The sequence below is a fragment of the Balaenoptera acutorostrata genome, chromosome 1 (assembly GCF_949987535.1).
Source record: "Balaenoptera acutorostrata chromosome 1, mBalAcu1.1, whole genome shotgun sequence".
In the NCBI taxonomy this organism is placed as follows: domain Eukaryota; kingdom Metazoa; phylum Chordata; class Mammalia; order Artiodactyla; family Balaenopteridae; genus Balaenoptera; species Balaenoptera acutorostrata.
In genome coordinates, this window is record NC_080064.1 from 149948971 (window position 1) to 149965279 (window position 16309).

At 42.6% G+C, this 16309-nt stretch overlaps 1 protein-coding gene across 3 annotated transcripts in view; it reads left to right on the top strand.

Moving 5' to 3' along the window:
• PTPN14 (protein tyrosine phosphatase non-receptor type 14) overlaps positions 1 to 16309 on the top strand; it is a 175800-nt gene that overhangs the window by 72546 nt on the left and 86945 nt on the right. For all 3 annotated transcript variants that reach the window (XM_028164870.2, XM_057546071.1, XM_057546080.1), the window contains 2 exons: positions 575 to 902; positions 14732 to 14901. In XM_028164870.2, coding sequence (XP_028020671.1) covers positions 729 to 902; positions 14732 to 14901 — 344 coding nt within the window. In that variant the 5' untranslated portion in view covers positions 575 to 728. The remainder of the gene's footprint in view (positions 1 to 574; positions 903 to 14731; positions 14902 to 16309) is intronic.

The following is a 16309-nucleotide window of genomic DNA, read 5'->3' on the forward strand; positions in this document are numbered from 1 at the left end:
ATTAAAATAAACGGAAATAATGTTAATGGAAGTAAAGAGGCAGTGTTGCAAAGAGTGAGGAATAAGATAAGATTTTTAAGTTCAGGATCAGGGAGTTGATTAAATCATTGAACCCCACTTTTTTCATCTCTAGAATAGGGATCGTACAATCGACACCCAGAGGGTTGTTAATGAGGCTGAAATGAGATAATATATTTAGAAGCTAAAAAAAAAAGTTCAAATTCTACTCCTGCTTTCTTGAGCAGACAGGCTTGTACGATGAAAAAAAGCATGTGAATCGAAGTCGCATAGACAGTGGTGTGAATTCTGGCTTTGCCGTGTGCATTCTTAGATGAGTTCTTTTAATCTCTCTGAACGTCAGTTACTCTAGCCATAAAGTGGATCTTATCATAACACCCTTGTAAAGTAAGGTCAAGTGCACGGGTTAGACCAAGGCGCTTGGGAGCAACAGAGTCTGCTGGCTCTTGAATCTGGACATTCATCTATCAGGGGCATGTGCTTGTGTGTGTGGAATATGTGCCGCCTGGAGCTTCCCTTCCAGCTGATGACCTTGCTGCTGCTTTTCTGTTTGCAGCGACCCTCCAGAGCGCCACGCCGGGCATGGACGCCTTTTTCCGCACCTGGAGGAGCACGGGTGCTAGTGTCATCGCCCAGTCACAAAGCTGCTAAGGCCATCTCAGGGGCGTGGGCGTCAGGACAGGAGGGCAGCATCCGAGGGCCACAGAGCCATGCCTTTCGGCCTGAAGCTCCGCCGGACCCGGCGCTACAACGTCCTGAGCAAGAACTGCTTTGTCACCCGCATCCGCCTGTTGGACAGCAACGTTATCGAGTGCACACTGTCTGTGGAGAGCACGGGGCAGGAGTGCCTGGAGGCGGTGGCCCAGAGGCTGGAGCTGCGGGAGGTAAGCGTGCAAGCGTGGCGGGTGGAGATGCACCAGAGCTCAACCCCAGGGACCAGCCGCCTTCTCTTGGCACCTGCCAGGCTTTTCAGCCTCAGCCTGGTTTCGAAGCATCCTGTTATTCTTAGCACGGCCTAGATCTTAACACCTTTCAGTGGATGCAGAGACCTGCTCTGATGTTGTGAGAAGCAGGGACACCCCCTAGAGTTTGCACGGGGCACGGGCTGGGGGTGGCAGCTCCCCTTTGCTTTCAGCCCATGAGGAGGTTGTAATGAGACTCTCCTCCCCAAAGCCATTTACTCTCTTTAAAACAGTCAAGTGGGTAGCTGGGGTTTTGGCATTCCGGCTGCATATCAAGGAGAAAACCACATAAGGGGTGGATGCAGCTGCTTTTTTGTTTGTTTGTTTGTTTCCATATTTTCCTCTTCAAAGAGGGAAAAGAGGAAAAAAAAGAAAGAGCATTTAAAGTGAGCATGACCAGCGAGGCTTTTTTTGAGGGAGCTTGTAAAATGGGGGTTTTGTTCCTTTTAAGATTCCTCATGACCTTGTTTTCTTTGGGCTTTAAGCAAACCCAGGGTTCACCATTAAGACAGTCACGTTATCTCTCTTTAGAAGAGATTCTTAGAGCAATGTGCCCTTTGTAACCAGCAAGCCCTGCTTTTTTTTTTTTTTCAGTCTTACAGACATTTAGGACAAGGGACTTTTGAGAGAAACCCCCTCAAGCATTTGTGTCTTGGGAGCATATCGCATGTGGCATATGGGCTGGTAGGTAAGGGGGTGTGGTTGAAAGGTTGCCAGTGCTGAAATGACGGCAGACCCCTGAGAGTCAAGCCTTCCCGAGGGCAAGGAGGAGCTCTGTGATTGTCCTGGGCCCTGTGACACCATTGCCCAGTTCTCAGGGTGAGGCAGAAGAGGGGAGCGGTCCCTGTTGAAAGCGATCATGTTTGATCTCTTTGCTCACCTCTCAGGATCCACCCTCTTTGCATTTGCACAAAGGAGTCGGGGTCAAGGAAGGTCTTCCTCTCCGCTTGGCATCTCCCACAGGCTGTCTCTTATCCTCTGGGGGACTGTTTCACCTGAGCACTTCTGTTTCCTACTGGTCTTCGTGTTTATACTTTGGTTTCAGTGTTCAGGCCTTCCCTTTGACATTTATCTTCCTGTGGAGGAGATTGTCCTGCCCAACAGGTATATGTAGCTCGGTAGCTGACACAATAAACATGTGAAATGTTCTGACCTTGCTGGTTGATAGTTGGCTCTTTTTTGCTTCTTGATAGCACATTAGGGTGCACATATTTGAACATATGTGTGTGTATCGGCATAAAGGAGAAACCTTAATGCTGTCGTCAGTTGGCCAAGAGGCTGGTCTAAATTCTCATAAAAATTTTCATTATAGATCATTTGAAAATATATGCAGTGGTTTTACTTTTGAATATTCCCAGTAACTTAAATGAGAATAACTAAGTATTCTTTGCATGCATTAGAAGCAGTATAGTATGTGGTTAAGTAGTTGTAAGTGCAGGCTTTGGAGTCTTGAACTTGAGTTCAAGTTATGGTTCTGTCACTTATGAGGTAACCTTGGAAAAGTTATTGAACTTCTCTGGAAATCAGTTTTCTCAGCAATAACATGGGAATAGTGATACCTCACTTACCTTACAGGGCTGTTGTAAATATTAGGAGAGATATAGTATGGCAAATGCACAGGGCTGTGTCTAATAATGTATAATTGTTCCAATTTGAGAGTTTTGAAAAACATTTTTTCATTAAAGGAAATACTGAACAACTGCAATGTTCCAGACACTGTTTTGGGACTTGGTGAAACTAAGATAAATAAGTTGTAATTTTTCCTTCGAGATATGCACAGACTAGTAGAGGAATCCAGCATGTGAAAACCAGCTAAGACTGAATGTGATCCACACTAAATGCAATGCAGGGGCTGGCCTGAAAGGCAGTGGCTCTCCTTAGAGCTCTGCAGTGCACAGCCTTGCTGCACTGAACACCGCAGCCCTAGCTAGGGGAGAGGAAGCCTCAGTGAAATATGAACAGAGCCCTCACATTTTGAACAGGGACTTGAAGGATGCCCAGGAGTTCAGTAGGTGAAAAAGAAGGCAGGTCATTCTGGGCATGGGGAACTGGATTTTTGAAGATCCATGGATGTGCATGGATCAGGCACCATTCTGGGGGGCTGACGAGGCATCTCTGTGAATCACCAGGTAAAGCCAGAGTGTAAGGTGCAAAGTGAGGGGTGTCTGGAGATGTGTATGATAATAATAATTAACGTTCAGCAGAGTATTGTTTCTCTCAGTGAGAGGGCAGAGGTCAACCCTGGATTATCCCACAACTGGGTCGTCACAAAGGACAAAGCAGTGAAGTCCAGATTCTACTGCCAAGTGTGTGTTGCAGGGTGATTGATCTTCTCACGCTAAGATGGGGTTTGCGTTTAATGTTGGCTTTATTTTGACATGCTCTAAACAGTTGCATCCACGTTAGAACAAATCACTTTCTTTTTTGGTTTTATGCTTTCATTCTGTGGCAGATCACATGGAAGGTATTGGCCTTTTGTGAAACAGTCCTATAGAAAGTCCTCTTGAACTGAAGGATGAGATAGAGCAATGTAATACTTTGTTCTTCATTTGCCCAGACACACCTCAAGGAGGAATGCATGCTCGACCCAAGAGCAGAGGGGAGGGTGTGAACACAGGGTCTGCCACACTCACTTGACTTTGTATGTGGGTCATTTTTCAAATAGGGCTGATGGTGCTTTAGAGAAGAAAGAAAAAAAATTCATCTAAAACACAATGAATTGTTTAGTCTTTATGAAGTTTTGGAAAGTAGAGTGTGGTGAATATTTGGCTTTGCCATTAGACGTGTTCTGTAGTTTACATGTACCCTAAACTTGACCGTAGATTTATATTAGAAAAGGAAAATTAATTTTGATTTAATTTTTGATCTACGTTAATTACAATTTATGTTTTATTAGATAACTTAAAAATAGATTGTAGGGAATTCCCTGGCAGTCCAGTGCTTAGGACTCCATGCTTCCATTGCAGGACACAGGCTCCATCCCTGGTGGGGGAACTAAGATCCCATAAGCTGCACAGTGCGGCCAAAAAAAAAAAAAAAAGATTGTATTTTTTAAGGCCGTTTTAGGTTTATAGCAAAATTGAGTGGAAAGCACAGAGAGTCCCTTATACCTCCTGTCCCCTCCCCCCCCAGGCTCCCCCACTGTCGACACCCCGCACCAGAGTGGTCCATTTGTACAGTCAATGAACCCACATTAACACATCACATGCTCAAAGTCCATAGTGTAGGTTAGGGTTCACTCTTGGTGGTGTACATCTTGTGGATTTTGACAAACGTATAATGACGTGTGTCCATACGGTAAACTCTTTTTTTTAATGTAATAAACTGATTTCTTAAACAAATATTATACTCAGACATTAATTGAAAAGTATACATGTTTCAGTGTTAAACACATATTCCTCTTCCAACAAAATGAAATGTCATCCTGAGTCACCCTGGGGCACCAAAGGTCTCAGTTGACTCTCTGCTAGTATTTGACCGTGTCCTGTATGACTTCACCCTCCTGTTACTGAATGCAGGTTCATGTGCTCGATGCGCAGTGAGGCCAAACAAACCGAAACGTCCGAGTTTGGAGCAGAGAAAGGTTTGTTGCCGGGCCAAGCAAAGGGAACCGGGGGCTCGTGCTCAGAAATCCCTGAACTGATACGCTAAACGTTTTCAGGGTCAAATTTGGTTTTGAATGCACAACTGTGCTGCCATTTCATATGGCATCCAGAGTGCCCAGGCCTGGCTTAGTCAGCAAACACAATCATCCCCTGGGGAAGCAGAATATGACAGGGTCCCTGCTCCCAGAAACCCTGGAGTTGGGAGAATAGGAAAAACAAGAAACAAAACAAAGAGAACAGCCTGTGCCGAGGTACAGAAACAGGAAAGAACACGGAATTTTCAGGGAAGGGCAGAGTGCAGTTTGCACATATCTGTGTATGTGTGTGTGTGTGTGTGTGTGTGTGTGTGTGTGTGTGTAGGGGTCATGGAGGGGAGGATAGGAGTGTGGGTAGGGAGGTGGAGTTTGCTTTTGAAGGGTTTGATGTACTTGGCTAAGGAGTTTTAACTAGATCCAGTAGAACATTGTTTCTAAAATGTGTCACAAAAATAATTAAAATAATCACCACCTTTTAATGTACCACATGTTGTGCTGAGCGCCTTTCATAGATCAACTCATTTAATTCTCCTAACAAGTCTGTCAGGTGGCTACTCTTGCTGTCCCCATTTTATGGATGGGGAGACCACAGTGTAGGCACTGGGCTGGCTCAAATTCAGGTAGACTGACTCCACCGTTCTAATTCCCAGGGATGTGTAGTGGCAGAAAAAGGGGCCGTGGTAAGATGCTTTGGGAAACAGTCTCATAAGTTCTGCAGTTAAAAAAATAAATGTGTTAAGCTCAGTGTTTCACAATTAATTTAGCCTTCTAGTAAATACTCTTCGAATCGTTTGGGGAATAAAACACTGCCTGGAGATGGAAAGCCATAAAAAGATTTCAAGGTGAAGCATGACCTGATCACCTTGTGTTTTAAGAAAAGAACCAAATAGCCGAAAAACGATGGGGATTGGGGGACAGGAAGAACAGAGATGCTAATTAGGTGGACATAACAATAACCTGACAAGAGGAAATAATGTGAACCCCTTAAGAAGAAAAATTTTTTAATTGTTTTAAATAAGTTCAGAAAAAAAATTAGGTATGAGTTTCTGGCTGGGAACTCTATTTAAAGGAAGAGACGCGGGAGATACAGGAGGCTCAGAAAATTAGAATTCTGATAATATAGTTACAGTATGTTTGGATCAATGGATTTCCTCTTCCCCAAATGAAATCTTAGGTGGAACTTCAATATGTAAAATGGAGCTGCTCTGTCTGCTGAGGGGATGGATAGGGTATCTGGAGGCCCATCTCCTGTGCCCTTCCCACACATGCCCCAACGTGGCTTGAAAAATCATTGCCCTAGATTAAGAGAGAAATAGCTAAAACAATGTTGGCTTATGACTAGCTCTTATCTTTGAAAAATAAATACATGGAGAGACAGCAGAGTTTAGTGGCTAGGAATGAGAGTTCGGACCAAACTGTCCGAGTTTGAATCCTGGCTCTGCCACTGATTTGCTGTGTGATCTTGAATAGTTACTTAACCACCTCGTGCCTCTGTTTTCTCATCTGTGGATGAAGATGGTAATAGTAGCAGCCTCCATAAGTTGTTGGGAGGATTAAATGAGTTCGTTTTTGCAAAGTTGCCACCGTATCTCAGTGCTGGGCACATAGGAAGCACTTAATATGGCAGTCTCCTCTGCAAAACACTACTCAGGTCAGACAGAGAAAGAGAAATATAGTATGCTATATGCGGACTCTGAAAATAAATGATACAGGGACTTCCCTGGTGGTGCAGCAGTTAAGAATCTGCCTGCCAATGCAGGGGACACGGGTTTGAGCCCTGCTCTGGGAAGATCCCACATGCCGCAAAGCAACTAAGCCCATGTGCCACAACTACTGAACTTGCTCACCTAGAGCCCGTGCTCCGCAACAAGAGAAGCCACCACAATGAGAAGCCTGCGCACTGCAACGAAGAGTGGCCTCTGCTTGCTGCAACTAGAGAAAGCCCGCGCACAGCAACGAAGACCCCAACACAGCCAAAAATTAAAAAAAAAAAAAAAAAAAAGAAATGATACAAATGAACTTGTTTACAAAACAGAAACAAACTCACAGACTTAGAGAACAGAACTTATGGTTATGGGGTGGGGGGAAGGGTCGGGGGGAAGGGATAGTTAGGGAGTTTGGGATTGACATATACACACTGCTATATTTAAAATGGGTAACCAACAAGGACCTACTGCATAGCACAGCTCAATAATATGTAACAACCTAAATGGGAAAAGAATTTGAAAAAGGATAGATAACATGTATATGTATACCTGAATCACTTTGCTGTACACCGGAAACCAACACAACATTGTTAATGAACTATACTCCAATATAAAATAAAAAGTTAAAAAAAAAAAAAGACACCACTCAGGCTGTCTAGACCCCCTACAGTCCCTCCAGAGTCTGGGCTCTCACCCTTTTGTAAGTCTGCTTATTCCATTTTTAGATGGCTTTGATCATTAGAAACTATGATCTTCCACTGAGCCAAAATCTTTCAGTTCCTTGAACAGTTATTAATTTCAGATTGCACTGCCCAGTAGGATAGCCATTGGCTACATGTGGCTATTGAGCGCTTGAAGTGTGGCTAGCTTGAACTGAGATGTGCAGTAAGTATAACATACACAGCGGATTTTGAAGACCTAGTATGAAAAAAAGTTAAAATATCTCAGTCATTTTTATAATAGTTACATGTTGGAAGCATAATATTTTGAATATACCATTTTATTTTATTTTTTAATTTATTTATTTTTGGCTGCATTGGGCCTTCGTTGCTGCACGCAGCCTTTCTCTGGTTGTGGAGAGCGGGGGCTATTCTTCGTTGCAGTGCACAGGCTTCTCATTGCGGTGGCTTCTCTTGTTGCGGAGCACGGGCTCTAGGCATGCGGGCTTCAGTAGTTGTGGCGCGTGGGCTCAGTAGTTGTGGCTCGGGAGCTCTAGGGTGCAGGCTCAGTAGTTGTGGCACATGGGCTGAGTTGCTCCGCGGCATGTGGGATCTTCCCAGACCAGGGCTTGAACCCATATCCCCTGCATTGGCAGGTGGATTCTTAACCACTGTGCCACCAGGAAAGTCCCTATACCATTTTAAGTAAAATTTTTTAAAGTTAATTTTACTTCTTTAAATAAAATTTATTAAAATTAATTTTACTTCTTTGTACTTTTTAAATGTAGCTACCAGAAAATTTTAAATTAAATATGTGGCTCAGGGACTTCCCTGGTGGTCCAGTGGGTAAGACTCCGTGTTCCCAATGCAGGGGGCCCAGGTTCAGTCTCTGGTCAGGGAACTAGATCCCGTGTGTATGCCACAACTAAGAGTTTGCATGCTGCAACTAAGAGTCTGCAGGCTGCAACTAAGAAGCCTACATGCCGCAACTGAGTCCGCAGGCTGCAACTAAGAAGTCTGCATGCATGCCGCAGCGAAGATCCCACGTGCCACAACAAAGACCCGGCACAGTCAAAATAATAAATAAGTAAGTAAGTAAGTAAGTAAATAAATAAATAAATAAAACAAAGTAGTGTCAGCATAATAATTTTTAAAAATTCAGGTACACATTTAAAAAAATATCTGGCTCACTTTATATTTCTACTAAACGCTGCTGTTCTAAGAAAAGCAAGGAGGCCATGTTCATAGTAATAAGGAATATAAAGAATTCCAACAAAATGTAAAAATATGCTAGAATTATTTCCTTTAGGGATAATCGTGACTCTACTTTTAATTAAAAAATAATAAATGGAGGAGGGATAAATAATTTAACACAGGTACGTGAGAATACTCTTCATGGCTATATTCTATTCAAGGTAGAGAACTGTTGTTTTATTAGGAAATCCAGCACTTTGGGGAAGAAAAAATTTGATAACTCTTGGGGCTCTTCTAAGGCTAAACTAAGAGCCCTGGTTTTTAAAGGAGCCTAAAAAAAAATCCATAACCATTTCATAGCATTGGTGATTATCCTCTAAGTTATTCCCCTTTTCTTTTGCAAATTTATATTTTCATCTTTACTGAAAGCTGATTTATCCAGAGCTATCAGTTATGGTAGAAATGTCTCACATTTTGCTCTTTTCATAATGGCTAGAGCTTACAAAGATACAGAATCTTAACATGCATTTCCTTTCATCAAAGTAAAGCTAACCTACATTAAGGACATTTCTATGGCTTGATTTTATGTTAATCTTTTGGGAATTGGAAATTTATCTGTGATAATGGGAGTACTGGAACACCTCATTCCCTGGCCCTGTCAGATAATAGTGGAATTTGCTGTATTTTATAGCCAGCTTAAGCATATCTATATATGTTTGTATTTGCAGAGGACTAAAATAATCAACCATGATTAAGAACTGATTGAAGAGTACTCTGCTGGGGAAATTTCTGAATTTTGCATTGCTTTTTGTCTTTGTAAAGATTATGATGTGAAATCTTACTAGCTTAATGTCAGTTGTGTAAGGTAAATTGGTGCCAGTGTCTATTTTCTAGATATAGCGATTGTAGGTGAAGTAATCCCCTGGTCTTCATCTTTTTGTATATTCCGAGTGAGTCGTGCAGCCTCAGAAGACTTGATTTTTCTTGGCTATGAGATTTGCCTCTTGGGTCTGTGTTACTCTGCAATTTCTTTTCCTGTACTTTTATGAAAAGATTGACTAGGAAAATGAAGATGGTGCAGTTGTTAATTATAGACGTACCAGTTATAGAAATCCCGGACTATCCAGAGTAGAGGTTGATTGCACGCAAGTCGTTTTTTGCAGTTATCCAACTGATGTATGGTGGTTTATTTTCCAAAGCATTTGGAGTGTAATTGCGTGAAGTGCTGTTTTCAGAGTCTGTGTCTAGTCATCTTTTGAAGTATTTTCCATGCCTCAGTGAAAGTTTGAATGCTTGTATGTAATTCCTATATATTTTATGTGGAGGTGTCTCAACCTCTTTGTTTCTTAATTTACAACTGAAATATACTGGCTACTACAGGGACCCTATTACAACCTAATGGAAAGTATTTTAAACTTTTGCTTCTGGATGATTAACTCTTCAAAATGCTTGAGATAAGATCGTGGATTTAATCCCTAGTAATTGCCAAGACTGTGTCTGTAACCCTTATAAATAGTTGGCATTAAAGCCATGCCATTGTCATAACACTAGAAAAACAAAACCCTCAAAAAATAATCTTTCCCTATTAATAGCTACCATGGGGGATAACACCATATTTACAAATAAATGAAGAAATAAATCAAAAACATCCCAAACTGTTTTTAAAGGCCTTATTTACTACAATCTTTTCATGATACCGAAAGAGGGCTCTTATTATGACACTGAAGGATTCACATGCCAATCTGCCACTGAAGAAACTAGCCTATTTTTGAGGGCTCACATACATTTATCTCCCCTGTTAAAATGCAAAACTCCAAACCAAATAAACCAGGAAACTACTCATATGAAAATGACAATTTATGTGGCTCTTCTTACATTATTTTTTTAGTAATGCATTTTTGCATTTTTAGCAATTGATTCAGAGATGTGGTTCCTCTCCCTGGGAACCGGTTCTTCTGTCTTCTTTTCTTTTTTTTGTAAATTTATTTATTTATTTATTTTTGGCTGAGTTGGGTCTTTGTTGCTGTGCGCGGGCTTCCTCTGGTTGCAGTGAGAGGTGGCTTCTCCTGTTGTGGAGCACGGGCTCTAAGCACGCGGGCTTTTAGTAGCTGTGGCTCGCGGGCTCTAGCGCGCAGGCTCAGTAGTTGTGGCGCACGGGCTTAGTTGCTCTGCGGCATGTGGGATCTTCCCGGACCAGGGCTCGAACCCGAGTCCCCTGCCTTGGCAGGCAGATTCCTAACCACTGCACCGCCAGGGAAGCCCTGTTTTTTCTTATTGCAGTGAACTCATTGCAGAATTCCTGGCACCAGAGCTGTTTTCTAAAGAAAACTAGAGAAATAAAATGGGATTTAGAGCTCACACAGAGGTATCCTGAGGATTAGATGGACCTGGCTTATGTTTGGTGCTTTGGAGATAAACCAAACAAGTGTCTCAGTCATTTTCTTGGGCAATACGGTGGAATCCTTTTGGTCATGGAGGAGGTGGTTTCTATTTGGAATCCACCACGTTTCCTTCAACCATCTGGCAGTGTTTAGCAGTGAAGCTCAGCTTTCAGAATTCAGCTGGAGTTGAAATTGGCAAGTCGCTTATGAACAGGCCTGGTGTGGTCTCAGCTGGGCTTGATGGGAGTAATGGCCCCTTGGCTGATACACAGGAAGTTGATTGGTGCACATGTTAGTTTAAGTGAGTGGTTAGGTTCTGATTCCATTTCCTGTGATGCATTGTGTAGACATGGCTGAATAAATGTGTTGCCTTGTGAACTTGAACAGAACAGGGTAAGAACTTTGAGACAGGGTCTTTCTCCTCCATCGAATACTCCAGAACAGGGATGTGGCTAGGGGAAGAACGGGGTGGGGGATGGGGTGGGAATGGAGAAGGTTACTTGGGGCAGAGCTTCACAAAACAGTGTGCGGATGGGGATCTCATAAATGAACTTTCCTTCCTCCTAAATAACTCAATACAGCGCTTCTAAAACTAGGTCGTTCTGGCCATAGTAGGTAGAAACTGTGTCCTCCAGATTACCTGCCTCTGCATTGGAACCCCATTCCTTGAATAGTTAAATAATTGTTTCATTGGATAAATGCATGGTGAGTCACCCAGAAATACCCTGTGTCCTCTGGAAAAGACTGTATTGCAGCAACAAAAATATCTTACGCCATGGATTAGGTTTTGGCATTGGAAGTGGTTTACCTTGTTATTTGGAATTCTGTACTGTTAATTATGGCTCAAGACTATTATCATACAATGATTTCTTTTGTACCTCATCATCTTCCTTTTCTGTGTGTGCATGTGTGCATGAATGTATCTTTGTGCATGCATGGATGTGTATGTGTACTCCATGGAATATTCTTTCTCAGGGTGGGTTTTTTAAAAAAATTTATTTATTTTTGTCTGCGTTGGGTCTTTGTTGCTGTGCGCGGGCTTTCTCTAGTGGCGGGGAGCGGGGGCTACTCTTCATTGCGGTGCGTGGGTTTCTCATTGCAGTGGCTTCTCTAGTTGCGGAGCACGGGCTCTAGGTGTGCAGGCTTCAGTAGTTGTGGCACACAGGCTCAGTAGTTGTGGCATGCAGGTTCAGTAGCTATGGCTCACGGTCTCTAGAGCAGAGGCTCAGTAGTTGTGGCTCACAGGCTTAGTTGCTCCATGGCACGTGGGATCTTCCCGGACCAGGGCTCGAACCTGTGTCCCCTGCACTGGCAGGTGGATTCTTAACCACTGCGCCACGCGGGAAGTCCCTTTTTTTTTTTTTTGAAGTGGGGAGATCAGGTCTGGTTTAATGATTGGGTGGGAATGAGAAAAGGAAATTTAAAATACGGGCCTCCAAAGCATAGGAGAAGTAAAAGTTAAATCTTTTTTTTTTTTTTTCAAAATCACTTGTAGAATGTTTATGCAGTTATTGTGGACCCTTTATAGTTTGAATGTTACTAATTTTAGTGAATGTTACAATTTGAATGAAGTATGGACCATAAAATCATACCTCCAAATGTGAAGACTCCTTTTAATGAAAGATAATAAGTCATGGTTGGCTTGTTAAGCAATTGCAAAGTTTGCCCTCCCTTTCTCTACCTATGCTTATAAAAGGGCTCTTTTTCAACTAAAATGATTATCACATAGCCTGTCACTGTTTACATATATTACCTCATTTATCATATGCAAACTCACTCCTAGCCATCCACAGTATGGTAGAATACCCTCATATGGCTCTGTGCTCCATGAAGGGATTCAGTATAATGCAGAACTGCCTTGGACCCTTTTCAGACGGTTTATTAAGTACCCAGATTGCCTCATTTTAAGGTTAGCCTAAGCCCACATGATAGATCTCCTAGGAAAGCATCAGAGTGATGTTTCCGTGTCCCATAAACACCTATAATGAGACTCTAAAGAAAATCTTTGGGGAGGCACTGCTTTGTGATTTTCTTTTTTTCTTATACCTTTTAGATTTTTATGTCATTTATAGGCCTTCCATCTTCTGCTTTTGCTTGCTTTTTCTCCTTTATTTTTAGATAACTTCTGTTTTCTTTTTTTAACATCTTTATTGGAGTATAATTGCTTTACGGTGTATTGTTAGTTTCTGCTGTATAACAAAGTGAATCAGCTATATGTATACATATATCCCCATATCTCCTCCCTCTTGCGTCTCCCTCCCACCCTCCCTATCCCACCCCTGGAGGTGGTCACAAAGCACCGAGCTGATCTCCCTGTGCTATGTGGTTGCTTCCCACTAGCTATCTGTTTTACATTTGGTAGTGTATATATGTCCATGCCACTATCTTACTTCGTCCCAGCTCACCCTTCCCTTCCCCGTGTCTTCAAGACCATTCTCTACGTCTGCGTCTTTTAACTTCTGTTTTCTGATTCTGTGCTTGATAGAGATGCCAATAGCACTGATGACAAAGATTCTTGAGGCTTGCCTGCTTTCATTTACCGAGGATGATGATCATGGTGATAATAGTAGCAGCAACAGAAGTCACCATTTATGAAGTAGTTACTTAATGTGGGCCACGCGCACGTGGACAGGCATTGTCTCATTTACGCCCCTAACAGCCTGTGGGTGACGGTTGTAATCACCATCCCCATTTCACAGATGAGAAAGCTCTGAGACCCTTGGAGGCTCCATCACTTATATAAAGTTATCAAGACAGAGAGTGTAAAAGCTTGGAGATGAACTGACTTCAAAGCCTATTTTCTTTCTGTTCAGCCACATTTCATTTCCTCTACGTCATCAGTCCCATTGGAACAACTAAGGGGCTCACTGGAGCTGGGAAATGAACAAGAGGGTCAGAATTCACTCAAGCAAGTTGGTCTAAGTTGATAGAAATATAACCTCGGCTCTGTTCATTGGCATTTTGTTGCTCAAGAAATGCATAGACTTCTGGTATGGACTTGCCCTTTGGAAAATCATGGAGGAAATGGTCCCATCTGAAAGTACACCCATTTAAAAATATCCTTTAGAGTATTTTGGATCTGCAGCTTTATGTAGGGAAGGATGTGTCTGGTTTTCTGGTAAAGTCAGAGTCAAAACTTGATTACAGATTTTGGTGGGGTGGTGATGGGGATTGATCTATAGTATTGTTGAGGTGGCAGCCAGCTGGAGTGGGAAGGTCGGCACAAAAACGCCTTTGGAAATTAAACATTGTAATGAATTCATTCCTTTGAAGGCAGCTTTCCAGGTGTGCTGTAAACCATTCTAGGCTATAATTGAAATATAAAAGAATGCTTCAAGAGCAACGATCTGTTTTTTAGCGACTGTTGTGCTAATCCTGAAATCCTAGCATGAATTAATGTAAAGAGAGGGTTGGATGCATAAAAGTACCTGTTTTAATCATTTAGCACGTTGTTCAAAACTAACCTGGCTGAGGCTTCAAGTCTAAGGGTGAAAATCTCACTCTCATCTCTCAAATCCCCCCATCATCTGCCAGGGACAGGCACCAGGGGCTCCTGTGGCAGCTGTGAAGAGGGGCTCCTTCCTCTCTCCCTGCTTAATGCGGGGGAGAGATTCGCTGCAGTTCATGTATAATGAAGTAGTCGAGGCCGATGTTTTTTTAAAAGTACTCCATTAAAGCTTAAACAGTGAATCAATTTTCTGTTCCAATCCGGTACTGTATGAAAATATCTACACTGCTGAAGCTTAAAGTTGGCAGAAGGTTTCATCTTTGGAGTTGAACAGTAAGTTACTTTGTAGCAGGTGAGAGAGCTGTGTTTGCCTCTGCTCCGGTGCTTCACTAGCACAGGGAAGTCAGCCTTGAGATCCTAGAATAAGTCCCCACTGTCCCCACTCTGCATCACCCCCGCTTACCTAGCATAGGTGCATCAGTACCCACATGTACAAACAGCAGCAATGGGTAGGAATACTGCATCTGGAGACTCAGGGTAGATTACAGTACTGGGTACCTGTGGTTTCTTTTCATGTGTCCCAAAGTTCAAAAGTAAAAGCTGGATCCTTGTGTACGGGCTGAGGCACCAAAGGGGAGGTAAAGTGTTGGAGTCTTATTTCCTGTGTGGTCTCAGGATGCCCCTTGTAAGCGTGAACTGATGCTGTTTTATCCTTTTATCTAGACGCACTACTTTGGCCTTTGGTTTCTCAGCAAGAGCCAGCAAGCACGATGGGTGGAGCTGGAGAAACCTCTGAAGAAACATCTGGACAAATTTGCCAATGAGCCTCTGCTTTTCTTTGGAGTCATGTTTTATGTGCCAAATGTGTCGTGGCTTCAGCAAGAGGCCACAAGGTAGGTACATTTTTTCCTCCGCGTTCCATATAGGATGTGGATTAACTGTGAGGCTTCAGATGAAGTAGATGAGCTGGTTGATTTAGTGTGTGTGTGTGTGTGTGTGTGTGTGTGTGTGTGTGTGTGTGTGTGTGTGTGTGTGTGTGTGTGTGTGTGGTGGGGAAGAGGGTGGCGTAGTAGTTGGGAATTGTTTACCAGTTGCTTTGCAGCTTTAGAATTTTTGTTTGAATCCATGTAGCTAACCCCAGCGGTTCCCTATACTGCTAGTGAGGTAGCAGTGATCCTGAAGCAGGTAGAATTTTGTGTCTAGCAGCATAGACTGTGGGTAAAATCAATATGCTAGGATTTCATAAAAAATCAACCACCTAAAACCGTTTGGTCCACTCCTTCCCTCAAAATGTCCCCAAACAAAATGCATCATCAGACTCTGGATTTGAGGCTTGAGAAGGTAACTGAAGATGGGAGTAGAGTTGAGGAAAGCGCTGAGACGGTAAGGGTTTTGGTTTCGTAGGTTGAATGCAGGGAGGCAGGAAGCCAACAGCAGAGCGATCTGGGGATTAGCCCCACCCTCCTGCTCATTGGCCGCTTTACCTGGGAGAGAAACCACGTGCCATCTTTGAAGTGATATTTTTCCCTCATCTGTAAAGTGAGGGATTTGAATGAGTCCCAAACGTTCTGATAGTCTGCGATTCTGTAAATGAAACAAGTGCGTTTTTGTTGGTGTTTGTTAAAATATGCAGGTAGGGGGGGTGTCTCCTTATCATTCTGTTATTTCCGGTAATGAAGGGAATCGCATAAACCCTCTACTTTAAGCCTTTTACTTGGATCATGGCATTCAGAGTGCTTGGGAAGCAATGCCAGTGGCATCCCAGGTAGAAGGAACAGTATTCTACTTGATTATTGCATGTGTCATTTCTTAGATTTTAAATTTCTGAAATAAGGATGCAGTTGAAATTTTTATTTACATTTTAAGGCGATAGTGTCCATCTTCTTCTTTTTTTAACCCAAATCATTGTTAAATAGGTGGTATTTCTATAAACACAGGCCATGAGAGAGCCGACAGTCTGACTCAGGAAACCTATGTCAGTCTTTCAGGTGTCATTCATTTGAAGCACTTGACTGTGTACCATCGTGCATTGTTTTCAAGTGATTTCATTTATTTAAGTCCTTTCTGTCCAAGAAATTATCTCCTCAAATCTCCTCTAGTCAAATCAAAGCAAGATGATTTCCTCCAGCTTTTGAATCCTTGAGTACTTTACACAGTGTTAGGAACACAGCATTAGGGTAATAATAAATACTTGCTGATTCATGGCTCTTGGACCATTAAATGCAAGAGAATGAGTGCCAAGGATGAAACATGGACTATAAATTAATGCATATTGGGAAAAGTACAGCCCGTAAGAAAAAG